The 17,275-nt window shown below is 57.9% G+C and overlaps 7 protein-coding genes across 7 annotated transcripts; 5 read left to right on the forward strand and 2 right to left on the reverse strand.

Moving 5' to 3' along the window:
- L226DRAFT_527934 (mitochondrial carrier) lies at window positions 1-2,082 on the forward strand. The gene is made up of 3 exons (XM_067679219.1): window positions 1-481; window positions 552-786; window positions 849-2,082. Exons 1-3 carry the CDS (start codon window positions 86-88, stop codon window positions 1,718-1,720), a joined length of 1,503 nt encoding a protein of 500 aa, XP_067542238.1. The 5' UTR covers window positions 1-85; the 3' UTR covers window positions 1,721-2,082.
- A 473-nt stretch (window positions 2,083-2,555) lies between these two features.
- Window positions 2,556-5,002, reverse strand: L226DRAFT_496659 (uncharacterized protein; the record flags this gene model as incomplete). Its single annotated transcript, XM_067677573.1, has 7 exons — window positions 2,556-2,666; window positions 2,737-3,088; window positions 3,182-3,213; window positions 3,325-3,508; window positions 3,588-4,448; window positions 4,498-4,802; window positions 4,859-5,002. 7 exons carry the CDS (start codon window positions 5,000-5,002, stop codon window positions 2,556-2,558), a joined length of 1,989 nt encoding a protein of 662 aa, XP_067542239.1.
- A 163-nt stretch (window positions 5,003-5,165) lies between these two features.
- Window positions 5,166-7,477, forward strand: L226DRAFT_474932 (pre-mRNA splicing factor). The gene is made up of 7 exons (XM_067676641.1): window positions 5,166-5,339; window positions 5,397-6,179; window positions 6,231-6,494; window positions 6,543-6,753; window positions 6,815-7,083; window positions 7,154-7,198; window positions 7,267-7,477. Exons 1-7 carry the CDS (start codon window positions 5,178-5,180, stop codon window positions 7,270-7,272), a joined length of 1,740 nt encoding a protein of 579 aa, XP_067542240.1. The 5' UTR covers window positions 5,166-5,177; the 3' UTR covers window positions 7,273-7,477.
- A 2,780-nt stretch (window positions 7,478-10,257) lies between these two features.
- Window positions 10,258-11,212, forward strand: L226DRAFT_527937 (uncharacterized protein). The gene is made up of 5 exons (XM_067679220.1): window positions 10,258-10,410; window positions 10,464-10,481; window positions 10,539-10,643; window positions 10,699-10,808; window positions 10,870-11,212. The coding sequence occupies exons 1-4, from the start codon at window positions 10,348-10,350 to the stop codon at window positions 10,735-10,737; spliced, it is 225 nt and encodes a 74-aa protein (XP_067542241.1). The 5' UTR covers window positions 10,258-10,347; the 3' UTR covers window positions 10,738-10,808; window positions 10,870-11,212.
- A 61-nt stretch (window positions 11,213-11,273) lies between these two features.
- Window positions 11,274-14,603, forward strand: L226DRAFT_474934 (ATP dependent DNA helicase). The gene is made up of 5 exons (XM_067676642.1): window positions 11,274-12,070; window positions 12,474-13,086; window positions 13,158-13,649; window positions 13,723-14,144; window positions 14,216-14,603. Exons 1-5 carry the CDS (start codon window positions 11,295-11,297, stop codon window positions 14,427-14,429), a joined length of 2,517 nt encoding a protein of 838 aa, XP_067542242.1. The 5' UTR covers window positions 11,274-11,294; the 3' UTR covers window positions 14,430-14,603.
- Window positions 14,604-15,242: 639 nt separating this feature from the next.
- L226DRAFT_564351 (uncharacterized protein) lies at window positions 15,243-16,390 on the reverse strand (the record flags this gene model as incomplete). The annotated part of the gene is made up of 2 exons (XM_067683634.1): window positions 15,243-15,935; window positions 15,986-16,390. The coding sequence occupies 2 exons, from the start codon at window positions 16,388-16,390 to the stop codon at window positions 15,243-15,245; spliced, it is 1,098 nt and encodes a 365-aa protein (XP_067542243.1).
- A 66-nt stretch (window positions 16,391-16,456) lies between these two features.
- Window positions 16,457-17,053, forward strand: L226DRAFT_424047 (DDE-domain-containing protein; the record flags this gene model as incomplete). Its single annotated transcript, XM_067674618.1, has 2 exons — window positions 16,457-16,509; window positions 16,558-17,053. Coding segments are annotated over 2 exons (549 nt in total), but the record flags the coding sequence as incomplete, so codon positions are not given.
- Between the last annotated feature and the right edge of the window lie 222 nt (window positions 17,054-17,275).

Here is a 17,275-nt window from a genome sequence, read left to right on the forward strand (position 1 = left end):
GCTCCCGCCGCCTGGCATGTCGCGACATCCTGTCTCCCTCTAAACTTATCCTTGTGCACGGCAAAGACTAGGTGAACACTGCAGGATGGCTGTTCCAGCCCCGGCATCTCTCCGCGACTTGTACACCACTCCCTCCAACGCCTGGTCTTTCGTGCCGCCCTCCCTCTCTCAAGACCACTCCAATCACTCCAACATCAATGTCCCCGCACCCGGTCCTTCGACATCCAACCCATGGTCTACCCGCACCGCTCCGAAGCCCCTCTTCGACCTGTCCTCGTCGCTGACGGACGATGACTCCGGACTGGATATTACATCATTAGCGAAGGAACTTCTCGCCGCTGCTCTGCTGCAGTATGCCACTTCGGCGATTGCGCAACCATGGGAGGTTGGCAAGACGTTACTGCAGGTGCAGTGGGTTCCACGGGATCCGAAAGACATCGCACATGAGGCGGGAGTCGAGGTCCCGGAGGATGAGGGCGAGGTACGTCATTCACACTATCATCCATTGTTGCATTGGCTTCATGTAGACAACGTCTGTCGCGTCCATACAGCTCAGCGACTCTTCATCGAACGAGAACGACTCGTACTTCGCGGATCCTACTGCCGAGAAGCCCCCACGACCGCCCCGTCAAGCCGACGAGGAAGGTTACATCATCCGACATTCTGTGCTGGAGGAAGGCACGCAGCCGGAATATGTGATTCCGGTGGGCAGCGCGGACGGTACATGGGGCATGATCAAACGTGTGGGACGCTTCAGATCGGAAGGCTGGCTTGCGCTGTGGAAAGGTGAGTTGTGTCCTTCGGCTCTCGTGTCAGTGCGCGAGTGCGAGCATGTCTCTCTTCCCCAGGTCTCTTGACTTCTGCGGTGACGAATGCCCTCTCTGGAGCTCTACAACCTGCCATCTATTCCCTGCTCCAATCCGTCTTCTCTCCGTTGAGTCCCGCCGCCTACTTTGCGCCATTTGGCACGACATCCGTCCTTCTCCCTGTCGCTTCTCAAGTGCTCACGGGCTTCCTCCTCTCGCCCCTCGACCTTGTCCGCACGCGGTTGATGGTACAGTCCTCTGTCTCAAGACACCGCACATATTCTGGCCCCATTGACGCTTTCCGTCAAATCCTCGCGCAAGAAGGCGGCCTGCGTGGCGTGTACCTTCATCCGCACCTCCTCATCCCGACCCTATTTGACTGCACACTTCGCGCACTCGTCCCACTCACCCTCCCCGGCCTCGTCGCGACCTACATTGGGCTCGGGTCGAATCTCTCCCCTGAGACGACACCCATCCAGTGGCAAGTGGCCGAGCTCCTCGGTACCATCGCGGGAGCGCTCGTCTTCATCCCCTTCGAGACCGTCCGACGCCGGCTACAGGTGCAGACCCGGGGCACCGCCCGCCCGCTAAAGTCGTGCGTCGAGCTGCGACCTGCGCCATACAACGGTATGGTCGATGCGTTCTGGCACATCCTCACCGAGGAGCGGTCCGACCTCCCGCTGAAGCCGCAGAGCAAGCGCAAGCGGCGGCGGAGCTCGGTCAAGGGCAAGGAGCGCGCGCATGAGGACGAGCCCGTGGCTGTCGTCGAGGAGAGCGAGAGCTGGTTGAGGCACAGCGGGATTGGTCAGCTTTACCGTGGTTTGGGCATGCGCGTGGGCGCAGGGCTGGTCGTGTTTGTGCTGTCGCTCATGAGCGGGTCAGACGAGGCGGATGCGGGATGGGCCGAGCTGTGAGAAACGAGCGGCGAGAGTGTCTGTCTAGGTTCGTTCGCTCATGCGCTCGTGTTCAGACCAACCGCCGCGGTTATACACCAGCTCGAGTAGGTACTGGGCGCGGACAGCACGCTGACGCCTTCATGATGTATCTCAGCCACTTTGTTAATGACACTCAACTCCGTATATTGGGCCTTCGCCCTCTTCTTTCCCAGGTTATGCGGACGTCACCGTTCGAGTGGGCGATGCGAGATGGGCTGCACCCACGATAGACGGATACTGACCACACGGTCCTTACGCCAGTTGCATCATCATGCCAGTCTTCTACGACTAGCCTCCACTGTTCCTGCTTGGGCGGCACGTAGGTTCGTCCGGAGAGCGTGGCCGAGCATATACATTCAATACGACTAAGTCATGATGTGAAAGGCCTGCCGGGATACAGCGGTGTCGGTAACCTCCAGCGCCACCTTGAAACGCCACTGTCATCGTTCAAACAGCCCGGAATTTGTCGCAGATAGTACGTTGCGATTTCGTGCACGTTCTGATGGGTGATGTCTGGGACTGCGAGACTTGTGACTGCAGGCTTGCAGCCCTGCAACGCTGAGGTCCGTCCACGCAATCAGCGAGCGCAGAAAAATTGCCGTGTCATAACTGTCGGAGCGCCACCGAATGCATGATGTCTGGCTGCCAGGAGGCAAATCATCCAGCAGAAACTACTGCGGTCATGTCAATGTCATAAGCATCGAGTGTATCCCAAACGGCGCCGCTAGAGGGGCAGTCGCGCAGGGAACCAGGAGTCTCGAGAACGTACTCGACTGCGACCGTAAGTTGGCAATGTGACAGAGACACAGGCGGCCTAGGGCCGCGGCGCAGAATCAGAACCAGAACCAGCGGCCTTCTCCGCGACGATCCGGGCGAGCGTCGGCGGAACGACGTCCAGCTGGAGCGGGAGCTCGTCCACATGGCCCTGGACATGAGGATGGCATGAGTACGTCAGGGAGATAAAACGTACACGGATGATGTAGAAGAGAACGCACATGAGTGAGGTGATATCGCAGCCCGCTCAGCTGCTTGTACGCTTTGGTGCATCCAGGGCGAGTGCATGAATGCAGCTTGCGCTTCGACTTCTCCGGGGGAGTGTTCTCTGCGGCGTCTTTGCGGGTCGGCGCTGGCGCTGTTGACGTTCCTAGCATTGCTGTGATTGCGCGGGTCTGCGCCTCCGCCTCTGCTTCTGCAGTCGATCGTGGCAGGTCGTCCTGGTGCAGGTTCATCGACTGCTCGCCATCACTCCGCGGGATTTCAGATGTGAGGGTGTTAGGTGCATCGGTACCGCCTACATCTGGATCGCCGCCCCGCGCCGCTAGAGCCTGCTGAAAGTGGTATCTGGATCTGTAACACCGATAGGGTAATTCACCGGTGAGAGCGCATGAGTACGTCTGTAGGCGGCGTGGGACCGGGTAGGTCAGGGGACGCTTGACGTACATTTGTAGGTGGTACTGGAGACCGTTCAGGCTCTACGTGACAGTAGCATGACATGAGTATCGCATGTCAGAACGACGCCCGTAGAGCATTCTTGTGGCTAGCGCACAGCAGCGCGGCACACGGCACAGCAGGGGTGTACGTACCTTCCAGCTCTTCTCACAGCCTGTCAGGCCGCATCTGAAGGGTTTGCTTCCGCCGAGATAGCCTCCGTGGATGAATCTGCTATGGTCTGACAGCTCCTTCGACGTCAGAAAAGCGTTCTTGCTGCTCGAGGCACCAGCCGGCCAGCAGTCGGCGTGACCACATGCATATGCCAAAACATTCGCACTGAGGGGTACGGTCACGGGGTGGAGCACAGACAGAAGGATAAGTCATCTGTACCCAAAAGTATAGCTGAACAGCTCACTCTGAGGTAGCTGGGAGATTGGAAGATAGACGTGCAGGGCGCTGGATGGACTTCCGTGGTGGAGGCTGACTGGCCGCTTTTTCCTCTGCAGTGCGATAGTAGGATCTCCGAGGAGGAGCGTCGGCGAGAGCCCTGGACACGGCAGGGTCGCCTATTTGATTGCCTGCAGAGACTGCAGGACTGCCGGGCGGAGATGGCGACCCGTGCAGTGAAGGTGAAGCAGGTGTATCGGGTATGGGGAGCGGTGGAATCCCAATGTCCAATGGCCCTGTGTACGCATTTGCCGGGGCGCTGTGAGAGACATGGCCACTATCATGGTGTGATGACTCCGGAGTTGTGCTGCTGTGATGATCTTCGATGGGCATGAACTCGTACTCGTGCGAGCCATACGTCCCCGATTGAGCAGTCGGTGCTGGAACATTCGCTTCTGATAACCCAGAAGAAGCATGTCTAGGAGAAAGTGCCGCCGAATGGTAGTAGCCATGAGGTTCTGGTGATTGAGCGACAGAACCTGGGTGGGATAGCGCTGCGCTGAGGGACGAAGTCGCGTACTGGAAAGGTGTTGCGTCGCGCTGGCTAGACAAGGAACCGCTCAGATGGACACCTGACAAGATCTGCTCCGGAGAGTATGTTGTAACGTGCGACTCCTGCGAGTGAAGGGGTGACCCCTGATAGAGCACAGACGGCGTGACATACTGGGGACTTCGACCATCCCAGAATTGCGGATCCTGCACATGTGTGGGGGTCCACTGTGAGTTCGATGTGCCTGGAGCCTGGGGTTCTGGCGCGGAAGTTGGACCCTCTCCCCTCGATGTGGCGTCGCGCGAGAGCGCGGCTCGTTTCCGCTCGAGCATCCGCCATCTGCATAACAATTCAGCATTTCATGCATTATATCGGCATACGTCTATACCTGTTACGGCAGCCAAGCCCGCTCCTGTTGAGCTCTTGCCCAATGAGACCCCACTTTCCCCCGAGCCGGGCATACACCTCCAGGAGTTTCACGTCTTCGTCGTAAGTCCAGTCGTCGCGCTTGAGGGACGGGTCCAACGCTTCTCGATAGCGCTTGGAGCACGCGTCATCTGTCCTGCCTGGGATGTGGCGAGCAATCACAGACCATTTCGTGCCATGCGTCGCGTATAGAGAGATCAAAAGTTGGTCCTCTTCGGGAGTCCAGGCTGTTTTCTTAACATTCGGGGACAAGGAGTGTAGCCAGCGCTATGCAACGATCCATGAGACACCACACAACGTCCACGACTCTGTCGTAACTTTACCTTCCTGCAAGCCTTGTTAGTCCTTCCGGGGACCAAGGCTGCGACCGCCTTCCAATTATCGTTCTCCCCATGTATGGCCACCGCCTGGATGAGGAGGTTATCTTCTTGCGTCGTCCATGGTTTTCCTATGCCTCTCTCGCTCATCTACTCCTCCGCAAGGGGTCGAAAAGCAGGCAAAGCCGCAGAGAGCAGTGGTTGAGTACAGAGTTCAGCGAGTAGAAAGTATTCGGAAAGGACATTCTGGGGTAGAAGCGCCCATGGGTGCTCATTCGTGTTTGTTCTCGGTTACGTAACGCGTTCTTGCTCTCCTCGTGCGATCATGTCTCTGGTTCAAGGCTACTCCTCCGATGAGGACAGCGGTCCTCACTCGCCCACAAACGATGCTTTCGGCCTCACCTCTATACCTGTGGCAAAGAAACCACGCGTGGACGAGCCCTCCACGTCTCTTGTGCCAACATCCGCGCCCGATGTGCTTGCGGAGGTATGTGCCGCGCGTACCTTGTTTCGTGAGGCACTCAACTGACATATGTGAATGCAGGATCCACTACACCAAACCGCACTTGTTACACGTCCAACAGACACGCAGATGAACGTCAATATACCGTACCAGGACATGACGTTGCCAGTGCAAGGGCCGGAGAATCCATTTGGCGACCGCAACAGGTTCCTCAACCAGAACGCGCTGGCGGGGCATGTGGAGGAGCAGGCTATGTCGGAGCATGCTTTCCGGCAACAACACCTCACTCACGCAATCCTGGGCTACTCGGCCAACCCCTCAGTCGATCCCAATGCCCCGGCCGTCATCGGATCCATGGAAAAGGCGGCAGAGAACGGCTTCGCTACGATTGGGATGCTCAAGGCTCCAAAGGCAAAAAAGAACGAGCTGAAGCGGAAGCGGAAACCGAAGGGAGATCTGGAGGTCGTGGATGGCGACGGTGCGTACGAGGGTCCTTGGGCGTCATGGGACACGGACAGACCGGAGAATATGGTGCCGGAGGGTGAGGAGGATGAAGAGGAGTCAGAAGAAGAGCCAGAGGAAGCCGTTCAACCGAAGAAGGCGAAACCGAAACGTGGCGCCCCCGGACTCGAGTCCTCCGTGTTCCATGGCAAGTCGATGTACGACTACCAGGGGCGGACGTACATGTATCCACCGGTGTCAGAAGCTCCGCAACTGCAGCAAGAGCCAGGGTCGCAGGAATGCTTCATTCCGAAGGTGTGTATCCACACCTGGACCGGACACACGCAGGGTGTCTCGGTCCTCCGTCTGTTCCCCAATACCGGTCATCTGCTTCTGAGCGGGTCGATGGACACAAAAATCAAGGTGCGTCCGCTCCTACGATAATTACCCGGAGTTCATGCTCAATCGGTGCAGTTATGGGATATCTATACCCACGGCAACTGCTTGCGGACCTTCCATGGCCATATGAAGGCCGTGAAGGATGTCACATTCTCCAACGATGGTCGCCGGTTCTTGTCCTGTGGGTATGACCGTCAGATGAAACTCTGGGACACCGAGACAGGGCAGTGCGTGAAGCGATTTAGCAACGGTAAAATCCCGTACGTTGTGCGTTTCCATCCCGATGAGGATAAACAGCACATCTTCCTTGCGGGTATGTCCGACAAGAAGATCATCCAGGTGAGTTTTGCGTTCCAGTTTTGGAACGGTTAGCTGACTGTGCATTAGTACGATATAAACTCGGGAGAAATCACGCAAGAGTACGACCAGCATCTGGGCCCTGTGAACACCATCACCTTCGTCGATGACAACAGGCGGTTCGTCACGACATCAGACGACAAGACCATCCGCGCATGGGACTTCGACATCCCGGTGGTCATCAAGTATATAGCAGAGCCTCACATGCACTCGATGCCAGCTGTCACACTGCATCCCAGCAGTAAGTTTGACTTGCAGTCATTGACTTTGGACAGGTCTCTGACGATCAGTGATGTGGCTAGAGAAGTACTTCGCCGCGCAGAGCCTGGATAATCAGATCTTGGTCTACAGCACGGACAATTTCCGTCAAGCCCGGAACAAGCGCTTCGCCGGGCACTCCGTCGCGGGATACGCTTGTCAGGTAGGGTTCTCGCCCGATGGCAAGTGGATCAGCAGCGGAGATGGCGAAGGGAACGTCGTGTTCTGGGAGTGGAAGACCGGGCGAATCAAGTCTCGCCTCCGGGCGCACTCAAAAGTCGTTATTGCCCATGAGTGGCTGCCGCACGAAACGGTATGTCTTAACTCACCCCGCGTCAGATATCTCCGGACGCCTGCTGACATGCTACTTTGCGCGTTTGTAGTCGAAGGTGGTGACGGGATCGTGGGATGGGTTGATCAAGCTCTGGGTACGTCATTCACCGTAAATTTGCCGTGTCGCAGGAAGACTGATGCCTCGTTCGTTTGACGATTGCAGGATTGATGGACGCTATTGCGTGTACACTATTGACGCGCCTGTAGATGTGTACAGTATTCCTCTGCACCTCGTTGCCCGAAGTTTCATTCTGTCTGGCTCTGCCGGCTATCTAGCACGACGCACGACAATGCGACTCTTATCGCGCTTGGAGCGGACATCATACGCATAGCTTCTTGGGCGCGCCATAAATCGTCATTTCCTTGGGAAGCCGAGCGGTACGCGAAGGAAGGCGCAGACACACGTGCGAGCAGGAAGTGCGGGGTACGTACCTGATGAGCTCGTCAGGAGGCAGAAGTCTCTCAATTTCTCCGCAGGATGAGTGCACATGCCTCGCCGCCTTCCGCCTTCAGACAAGCTGTCCCAGCGATCTCGAAACTGATCGGCTTCTCGATAGCCCTTAGTCTGCCCTGTCCTCGGGCTCCATATCGTCGACATCTCTGATCGACTGGGTTGGACACCAGGCTTGTGGCGCGCCGTAGCGACTTGACCATGATCCCTTCTGAAACCTTCTGCAGCTGGCCACGCAGAGCGTCTTCGGCAGATCAAAAGCCGAATATCGGGCACATTGCGTCAGGGCGGATGAGGCTGTCGCGCCGCAAGTGTTTTTTGAAGACAACGGTACGTACGGGTGGCGGGTGCTAGAGCGCCGCTGGTCGTCCCAGGCTGCCTGCGGATCAGAACGGCTAGTGTCAGATGAGCAGCCTGGTCCAGGGCGCCGGAAGTTCTGTGCGGTCCACGCCCGGACCATTGGCGAAGAGGCCCGCAAGATAACAGACAATATCGCGTCAACTCATGCCAGCTGAGCGTGTGCGCCCCGTGTTGTCTGCACGAATGCGGTATTGTATTGCAATTGGACGATGCGTGCGTATGACGTCGAGCAGATCTTCTGCTTCCGGAAGCATTGCCTGCCAGGTCCAATGCGACGGTGGGGCCTGGCGACGGCACCACCTGTTCAGGCAGCTAACTCCGCCCTCCCCTGCCGCGGCCACCTGGCAGGCCCAGCCGCCCAGGTGCCCAGGCCGACAAGAATGACTGGCTGCTGCAACGGGCCTACCCGGCAGGGCGGAAGCTTCGAGGAACGCGGTCGCGTTCCTCGGACGGGTCGGGCTGCGTGCCCTGCCGCGTTCTAGTGTGGCGGAATCAAAACCTGTGTCGTAAGCACTGGACAATGATATGCAGGAATATTCTGGCGAGCTGCTACGCGTTGCGGTGCCTAGTCGCAAAGTAAATTGAGTGCGCATGCCTCCGACTCAGGTCTCAAGCCCAGGGACGGTCGAGTCGCGGACGGATCTGCTGGGGGCGGTATCTGGATCCCGCTTTCTGGGCGCCCGGGCGAATCGCCGTGAATTGGGGGACGTGTCTGGGTTGTCTGACGGAAGGGAGTGCGGAATGCATGCATGGCAGCATCACGCTCCCGGCGCGCGGGCTCGGGGGATGCGAGCGAGCAAAGCGGGTCGCCGGCTCCGCTGGACATTAATATTTTTGGGACCTGGATGTACGCTTCGAGGTATGCAAGGACTTGGATCCGCCATGAGGCCGCCGGACCCCCTGGGCAGCCGGGCAGAGGCAAATTATCCGAGCGGCAGACCAGCAATGTATCGTGCAGACATATTGCAAGCATGCATTCAGATGTTAAACGTACAGGAAGGATGGGGGCATACGTGTGTTACCGTACGGATGTTGTTCGTCTCCGTTCGCGCTGCACAGTGCACGGGCGTATACACGCGTCCACAGATCTGGGGGGGACTATTCGCTCCTTCCGCTGACTGATAGCGCAGCCGGAGATCGTCTCTGCGGCGTGCGCCACTGAGCAGCTTGTCGAGGAGTCGCATTTGATTGGAGGAAGCACCGAGGAGGGTGATAGGTCAGGATCCACGAGCAAGTCAGGTCGGCCAAGGTCGGCAAGTCCGTGGCGGCATTATCAGTGAGATGTGCCTTGAAACGAGCCCCTTTGGGCTGTCAGGTATTCAGGCGTCGCGAATATCATCGACGTCGCTTGGAACAGAGAGATTTTACGCGTCTTTGCAGAGAGCTCCGTCTGACCGGGATGCGTGAGGTTGTTTGACAGAATGCGGGTCATCGTCGCAGGTGGGGGCGCGAGAAAGTCGGACTCGGAGGCTCGAGCGTGGGTATATGTTGAGACAAACAAAGTCTTGCGGGGTTGGGCGGATGACGAGATGGCGCGCCGGTGCATCGCGGACGTGCCAGCAGAACTTGCTCAGAGCCATTCTTGCTTGCGCAGCAGCATGCATATGCCGTCGGGGCAGCGGGTGATCGTCCAGGAATAGCGTCACCGCACGGTGGGCAGCCACGGCAATAGCACAAGAACCCGTGACGGAGAACAGAGGAAAACGCGGGGATGAGATCGGGGAAGTGCGACGGGTGCAGAGACGAGGTGACAACCAAGCTTCTTTGTGGTCGACAAGACGTGTATGCGATGACGGAGAGTTGAGACAGATCGTCCGGAGCACAGCGCCGCTGCGCATGCACTTGCGGTCGCAGCAGCGAACGGTCGTCGGTGGCCCTGGCGGCTGCAACATTGATTTAGCGCCCTGAACCTCCCGCGGAAACAGGACCCATCATCGGACAAGCGGGCTAGCACAATTTCAGCCGGCGAGATAAAGTTCCCTCCGCTCGGATTGGAGGAGCATCCGGGCACCCGCGCCTGATATGCCGTTACGCCGCGCCCGGGAGTGACAGCACCGTCGCGTCGCTGGAGAATGCGCGCAAGTCCGACAAGTATTTTATTTTGTGAGTAGTTGGGCTGAGAAGAAGAGGAGAGCGCGGCGAAACGGATGGACCCGAGAGAAGGGAGCGGCGAGCCGAGGGAGAGGAACGCAGGGTCAGGCCGGTCTGAGAGACGAGCGCCCGTGGTGGCCGGACCGCAATATGTGCCTGGCACAAGCCTGCGCATGCGGTTGCAATCTTGATGAGGTGACAATCCACTGATCGTATTTCCTCCCTCCACGTGCTCCCCGCCCCTGCCAAACGCAGTTGTCATAAATGTGCCCCCTTCCGCCAGCCTATCTTCACCATCCCCCGACCGACACTACACTACAGCCCTCCCTCCCGACACCAGCTATGCGTTTCTTCCTCACCCTCCTCCCCCTCGCCGTCCTCGCAGCCCTCGCGTCTGCTGCTCCCGTGAGTTGATTCCCCTTGCCGCCCGCTCCGCAGTATGCTGACTGTAACCCCAGGTGGACCCTAACGAACTCGTATGTTTTGCGATGCCCTGTCCTGCGCATCCCTCTTCATTCCGCGTCTTCTCTTAGGTCGCTCGTGCACCCCCTGGTGGTGGAGGCCAGTACGCTTCCTGGAAGCGTTCATGTCCGAATGGCTCGAACAGCTGCAGTGGATACAAGCGGGAACCGGAAGAGGTACGTCTCTCTCGTCCACTTCCTGTGTCGTCGTTGCTCACAATACGACGCACAGGCCCGCAGTTGCCCCAACGGCAAGAACGGCTGTGAATGAACGGCTTGCCCCCTCTGGCACTTCTTGCATATGGCATAGCGACTCTGTCATGTCGCCGTGCGTCTTGTTCGGTGAGTTGCAACGACCATTTCAAATACATGGAGCCAAATTTCAACCCACCGTGTTCCACAGTTCTGCCATTGGAACTCTCTCGATTGCTGTCCTTGGTTGTGTAGTTCATGTCCCTGCGGACGGTTGGTTGCTTCCCCGTGTCGCGTCCGCTCGTTGTTGCTTCACTTATTCTGGCCGATTAATCTACGTTTGTACTATACGTGTACTCCATGCGCTACCGGCAAAACACACCCTAGGTGAAATACGCACTTTCCTGCCAATTAAACGATTGTTCAGTCGGATTCTCTCGAGGGGTTTCGGACTGATGTCGGAGCTGCATACGACGGAGCGGAAGCAAAGTGGAGACGCGGCTAGGCGCCTGTGGCGCGTTGCTCCGTGCTCACGTGCTTGGTTCAGGGCCGGCTTTTTCGTGGCGAGACGCGTTAATGGCGCGTGGCCGTCGAACGCGACGCGACACTCCTCTTCCTCCATCCACGACGACCACCATGTCGCTCCTCGACGACCCCATCACCCAGGATGACTTGATGCAAGATCGGTCCCATGTCTTTGAGGAATTCCTTGACGCGAGTACACCCGCCTTCAGCTATGGAGAGGACATCAAGACCATGCTCAACAAGGATGAGCGTCGCCTCATCATTAACATCGACGACTTGCGCGACTACAAGCGCGATTTTGCCGACGGCCTGCTTAAACAACCTGTTGACTACCTCCCTGCATTGGAAGACGCGCTTGTCAAAGTTGTTGAGCGACTGCACGATCCCCTCAAACACGAGGTGAAGGGCAAGACCTATCGCGTCGGCTTCAGCGGGTCGTTCGGAGACCATCATGTCAGCCCCCGTCACCTACGCGCGGCGCAGCTGGGCAAGATGATTTCGCTGGAGGGAATCGTGACACGTTGCTCGCTCGTGCGTCCGAAGATGCTCAAATCGGTACACTTCTGCCCGGACACAGGCATGTTCCACGCGCGCGAGTACCGCGACGCCACGACCAGCACGTCTAATCTCCCTCCGACATCGTCGGTCACGCCGCAGAAGGACGATGAGGGCCACCCGCTCGAGATGGAGTACGGCCACTCCGAGTTCCGCGACCACCAGAGAATCAGTATCCAAGAAATGCCGGAGCGCGCCCCTGCCGGACAGCTTCCTCGCGCAACGGACGTAATTCTCGATGGCGATTTGGTGGACAAGTGTAAGCCCGGGGACCGGATTCAGTTGGTCGGCGTGTATCGCAGCGTTGGTGGCGGCGCGAATGGTACATTCAAGTGAGTCTTGACATCATTTGTTCTACTGTCATACACGGAGCTCTCGTCGCCGTTTGGCTTCTTGTCGCCCGAGCTGACCGCAGAAGGTGGTCGTGCGGGTCATGCTGTGAAAAAGTTCTAGCATGCGCTTCCGTCAGCTAGGTGTGCGGGGAAGATGTGGGACGGTGCATGGTGTTTCCGTGAATGCAACCGGGCAAGCTGGGCAGTTCTCGCCGTTCCCTACAATGCCACTGCCATGCTCTCTCGCTGCCCGCCGAGCTACCCTGATATATTCATGCTGGTTCTCACTGCCTGGAAGGAACTGACGTGCCCAGTAAGCTTTGGACCGCTTCTCTCGTGTCCGCTGCTTCTTTCCCGATCCTCATCGCGTCCGTTCCTTTCGTACTCACGAGTTCACCCCCAGGTCGCTTATCCTCGCCAACAACATCAACCTGCTCTCCTCCAAGATCGGAGGCGGTATCGCGCAGACCGTCCTCTCAGACTATGACATCCGTCAAATCAACAACATCGCCAAGCGCCCCCACGTCTTCACTCTCCTCTCGCAGTCGCTTGCGCCGTCAATTTACGGTCACGAGAGGATCAAGGAGGCAATCCTTCTCCTGCTACTCGGGGGCGCCGAGAAAAACCTCCCGAATGGAACGCACATCCGCGGCGACATCAACATCCTCATGGTTGGAGACCCGTCCACTGCAAAATCACAGATGCTCCGCTTCGTGCTCGGGACGGCGCCGCTCGCCATTGCTACGACCGGTCGTGGGAGCTCCGGCGTCGGTCTCACTGCCGCGGTGACGACCGACAAGGATACCGGGGAACGAAGGCTCGAAGCGGGAGCGATGGTTCTCGCCGATCGGGGCGTCGTCTGCATTGACGAGTTCGACAAGATGTCTGATATCGATCGAGTTGCGATACACGAAGTCATGGAGCAGCAGACCGTCACCATCGCCAAAGCGGGCATTCACACTACCCTCAACGCCCGCTGCAGCGTCGTGGCCGCGGCGAATCCCATATACGGCCAGGTAAGCTTACTTCCGCTTGTGCATGGGGGACGTGGAAACCTAGCTGACCGCGAGCGGTGGTGCTACCCCAGTACGACATACACAAGGATCCGCACAAGAACATTGCGTTGCCCGACTCGCTTCTGTCCCGTTTTGACCTTCTCTTCGTCGTCACGGATGACGTTGATGAGACCCGCGACCGAGCCATCGCGGACCACGTCCTGCGTATGCACCGATACCTGCCTCCCGGGGTCGAGGAGGGCACGCCGATCGTCGACAGTCTCTCACAGCAGCTGTCGATCGACGGTCCCAACGTCGCCGGAGAAGACGCTGAGGAGAGCGAGCCGAGTCCGTTCGAGAAGTTCGACCCGCTTCTGCACGTCGGCCTCACCACTACTCAGCTCTCGCGCACCCGGAGCAAGAAAAACAAGAACCCGGAGGTTCTCAGTATTGCGTTCGTGAAGAAGTACATTCAATATGCCAAGAGCAAGCCTGCACCCGTGCTCCTCCAAGAGGCTGCGGACCACATCGTCACCGTGTACGCGGAGCTTCGAAACGAGGACCTCGAAGCGCGGAAGAAGCGGGTGAGCACTGTTTTGTTGTAATGCTTCTTCGCAAGCGAGGACGAGAGAGCTTACCCGTGCGGCTGTTTGGCAGACCTCCCCGCTCACGGCGCGTACGCTCGAGACGCTCATCCGTCTTGCGACTGCCCATGCGAAGGCACGGCTCTCAAACAAGGTCCAGAAGGTGGATGCGGTGGTGGCGGAGTCCATCCTGCGCTTCGCGCTCTTTAAGGAGGTGCTCCGGCGCAAGCGCCACAAGAAGCGCAAGCTGAACAACGGCGGTATTCGCGATGTCGGCTCGGACGAGGAAGAGGATGACGACGAGGACGGCGAAGAGAGCACCGACGAAGAGGAGGAGGCACCGGAGCGGATGCCGATGCCCAAGGGCAAGTCGCCTGCCCCTGCGAAGAAGCCTTCACCATCGCCTCAGCCACAGCCGGACCACGACGGCGACGTGGAGATGGGCGATGGCGAGGGCGAGGCCGGTGGCCAGGCTGGTGCTGTGACACCCGAGAGGTGAGTGCCGCTTGGGGCTGGCCTTGTTTCTTATGAACGCAGAGCTGAGACATTTTTTCCCCGTACTGCAGGTTGAAGTTGTTCAGGCAGAGGCTGGCGCACCTTATGTCGACATCACACGTCGACACCGACTCGATATACCTGAACATCATCCTCCCGCTGATCAACGAGGGCCTCCCGCCGGGCGCGGCGCCGTTTGGCACTCCAGAGGCGGCCGCTGCGTGCGAGGTCATGAGCTCCAGGGAAGAGCTTTACTACAACGACGGGATGATCTACAAGGTGTAGATGCCGTCTCCGCACGGTGTGTCGCGTATCGTGCCCGCGGGGTTGGTCTTGGTCTTGTGCTCTGGTATCCACTGTCCCTCTCGCTGTCTTGTCCCCTGCTTTCGTTTGATATCTTGTGTGTACGCGTTGCGGTAGCTTTAGATTGTATTGTGTAGTATCTACAATCCACGGTGTATCTTGAATCTTGATACCACGTCGTCGTCCATGGTTTCCGGTACTTCGTGCCGAGGGCATCTGAATCGGCCGCGGAAGGAGCTTTGCGGACGGCCTCATAATCTTCATGGGCTGACTTCTGAGCAGCAGCATGACCCCTCGCATATTGTCGAGGCAAACCCTGGCCCGTATAATATCGGGTATATAAACCACTCAACGAACACGGCGCACGCACAAACATGGTCTACCTCTGAGCCTCATTCTGCTAATTCGGACGTTTCATGCAGCGTCCAGCGGGACCCATCGAGGGCAGTGACTTTAAGTATCCCACCAGTGCCACAGGTGTGCCTTCAAGTTGGCCCACACATCTGTCTTTGTCGTCTCAGGGGGACATAGTGGGCGGAGACGTCATGATACTAATATTCATGCGACGTGATCTGCGACAACTACAGTATATGCATTGTTGGAACCTTGGGAGACAGCGGATACTATACACAATTTGACTTGGACTCGACAACGATGACAGAACATGCGATGGAGACGTTCGAAAACAAAGATACAGAGAGACAACACAGCCGACAGAGGACATGCAAACAGAGGGGACAAGGATCTCAGGCGCAAGACACAGACAATATCCACGAAGTACACGAAACAGACGTCCTAAACCCCGAGGAGAAAACCGAGAGACACCACCAGAGACCGGAGACTGATTGCAATGTCCGAAAGATCAGCGGAAAGACGAGTCTTGTCCACGTAGACGAGCGCGATCGCGAGTACCACGAGGAGGATGAGGATGGCGAGGGCGAGCGAACGCAACTTCAACGTGTTGCCATCGCGGCGGTGACACACGATTGCAGGAGCAACAGAGGAGCCGACACGACCCGGACAGATTTGAGTGGAACTGCGTGGCAATGCTGAGGAAGTCGTAGCGGACGAGAACTGGTTGGAGCTTGCGCTAGCCAAGAGGGTCGCGGACGCATTGAGATCGTCGGCGCGAGGAGGCTTCGGATATCCGGATGGGCGTCGTGGGGCGACAGAGTTGACTGTGGACACTCCAGTTGAACGAGCTGCCTCTGGGACGGAGCACGCTTTTATCTGGGCAGGGAGTATCTGGGGGCGCGCGTCCACGGGCGGGCGGGAACGCGAGCGGGACCGGGACCGCGAACGGGACCGAAATCGCGACTTTGAGCGAGCAGCGCGATCCGGCCGCGGCGGGACTTCGACATAAGGGATGGGGATGGCTTGGCCTCCTCTGCGATGCACTGTGGCCGAATTGTGAGATGGCGGAGGATGCTCATCGTCCCGATACACGTCGAATGATGAACGTGGAGCGGGAACATTCGACTGGGCGACCTCCTTAGATGTTCAGGTAGCCGTTCACAGGGATGTATAAGATCACATACCGACGGGTTGGCGGAGTGAGCACGCAGGTTGTCACGGGTCCCGTGCAGCCAGTGAACGTGAGGGCTAACGTCGGATTTCTCGTTGGCGACACCTACACGAGCTGCGGTAGATACTGGGGAGATCTGGAATGCTTGATTTGTGGGACGGCCGCGGTCGATGAGTAGAGTGCGGCGGTGACCATCGGCTTGTTCAATCTCAAGCCCTATGGTCTTGCGGCGCGGTGCTATGGCTTTGCGAACGGGCACCGGAGCGCGGACGTTGGCGGTGTCGGTCGCTGCTGGTAGTAGTACGCGAGGCTGGGGTTGCAACGCGACAGCAGCAGCCTCTTGTGCCTCGCGCTCTTTCTCTCTCTTGTGCTTTGATCTGGTCCAGAGCGGGGAGCCCTGGGGCTCAAGCTTGCCCATAGCGGGGGTCGAGGGAGTTGGTGGTTCAGGATGAAGAAGTGAAGCAGCTGGGTGATTGTGTAGGACAAGGGTGAAGGTTATCAGTCTTCATGGAAGCAAAATAATCCCCTCAACGCATCGTAAGTTCTCACACTTTTGCGTGCATATAAGAAGCTCATTGTCAGCAGCCTTGGGTACTCGAAGAAGGGCTATACAAATGGCGAGATCGGACTTGAATGGATCAAACATTTTGACAAGACTACGAAAGCAAAGGCGGCAGGACGCCGTCGTCTGCTTCTTGTTGATGGTCATGTCTCTCACTACACCTTCGCCCTGCTCGACTACGCCCGCCAAAACAATATCGTTGTACTCTGCTACCCTTCACATGCAACACACATATATCAAGGCCTCGATGTCGTCATTTTCAGCGTCCTAAAGCGCTCGTGGACAAAAGCGCGGCGGGAGTTCGAGCAGAAAGGCAACAAGGTCACAAAATCAAACTTCCTGAGCGTGTATGCTCACGCGCACCTCGAAGCCCTCACTACAGACAATATCAAAGCTGCCGTCCAGAAGACTGGTGTTGTCCCATTCAACCGCGACGTGGTCACCCCTGAGATGATGGCTCCGAGCGCAGAGACATCATCGCATGGGACCCTCCCTTTCAGGCAGGCAAGTCCAATCCGCGAGATGTCAGCGTACATCTCAAGGGAGCTGGCGGTGCGAATGCGGGCGAGGGACAATAGCTCCCAGGACATGGACGAAGCTGAGCCGACCTCCTCAAATCTCCATACCCCAACCCGGGCTGCAAGAATCATGAACGTGCTCACCTTGACATCTGCAGCGTACTTGACATCTCCATCCCCGATCCCCACAACCGCACAACCCCCACGCTATCTCCCTGCTGCG

Source organism: Lentinus tigrinus (assembly GCF_003813185.1).
Source record: "Lentinus tigrinus ALCF2SS1-7 unplaced genomic scaffold L226scaffold_1, whole genome shotgun sequence".
Taxonomy (NCBI): Eukaryota; Fungi; Basidiomycota; class Agaricomycetes; order Polyporales; family Polyporaceae; genus Lentinus; species Lentinus tigrinus.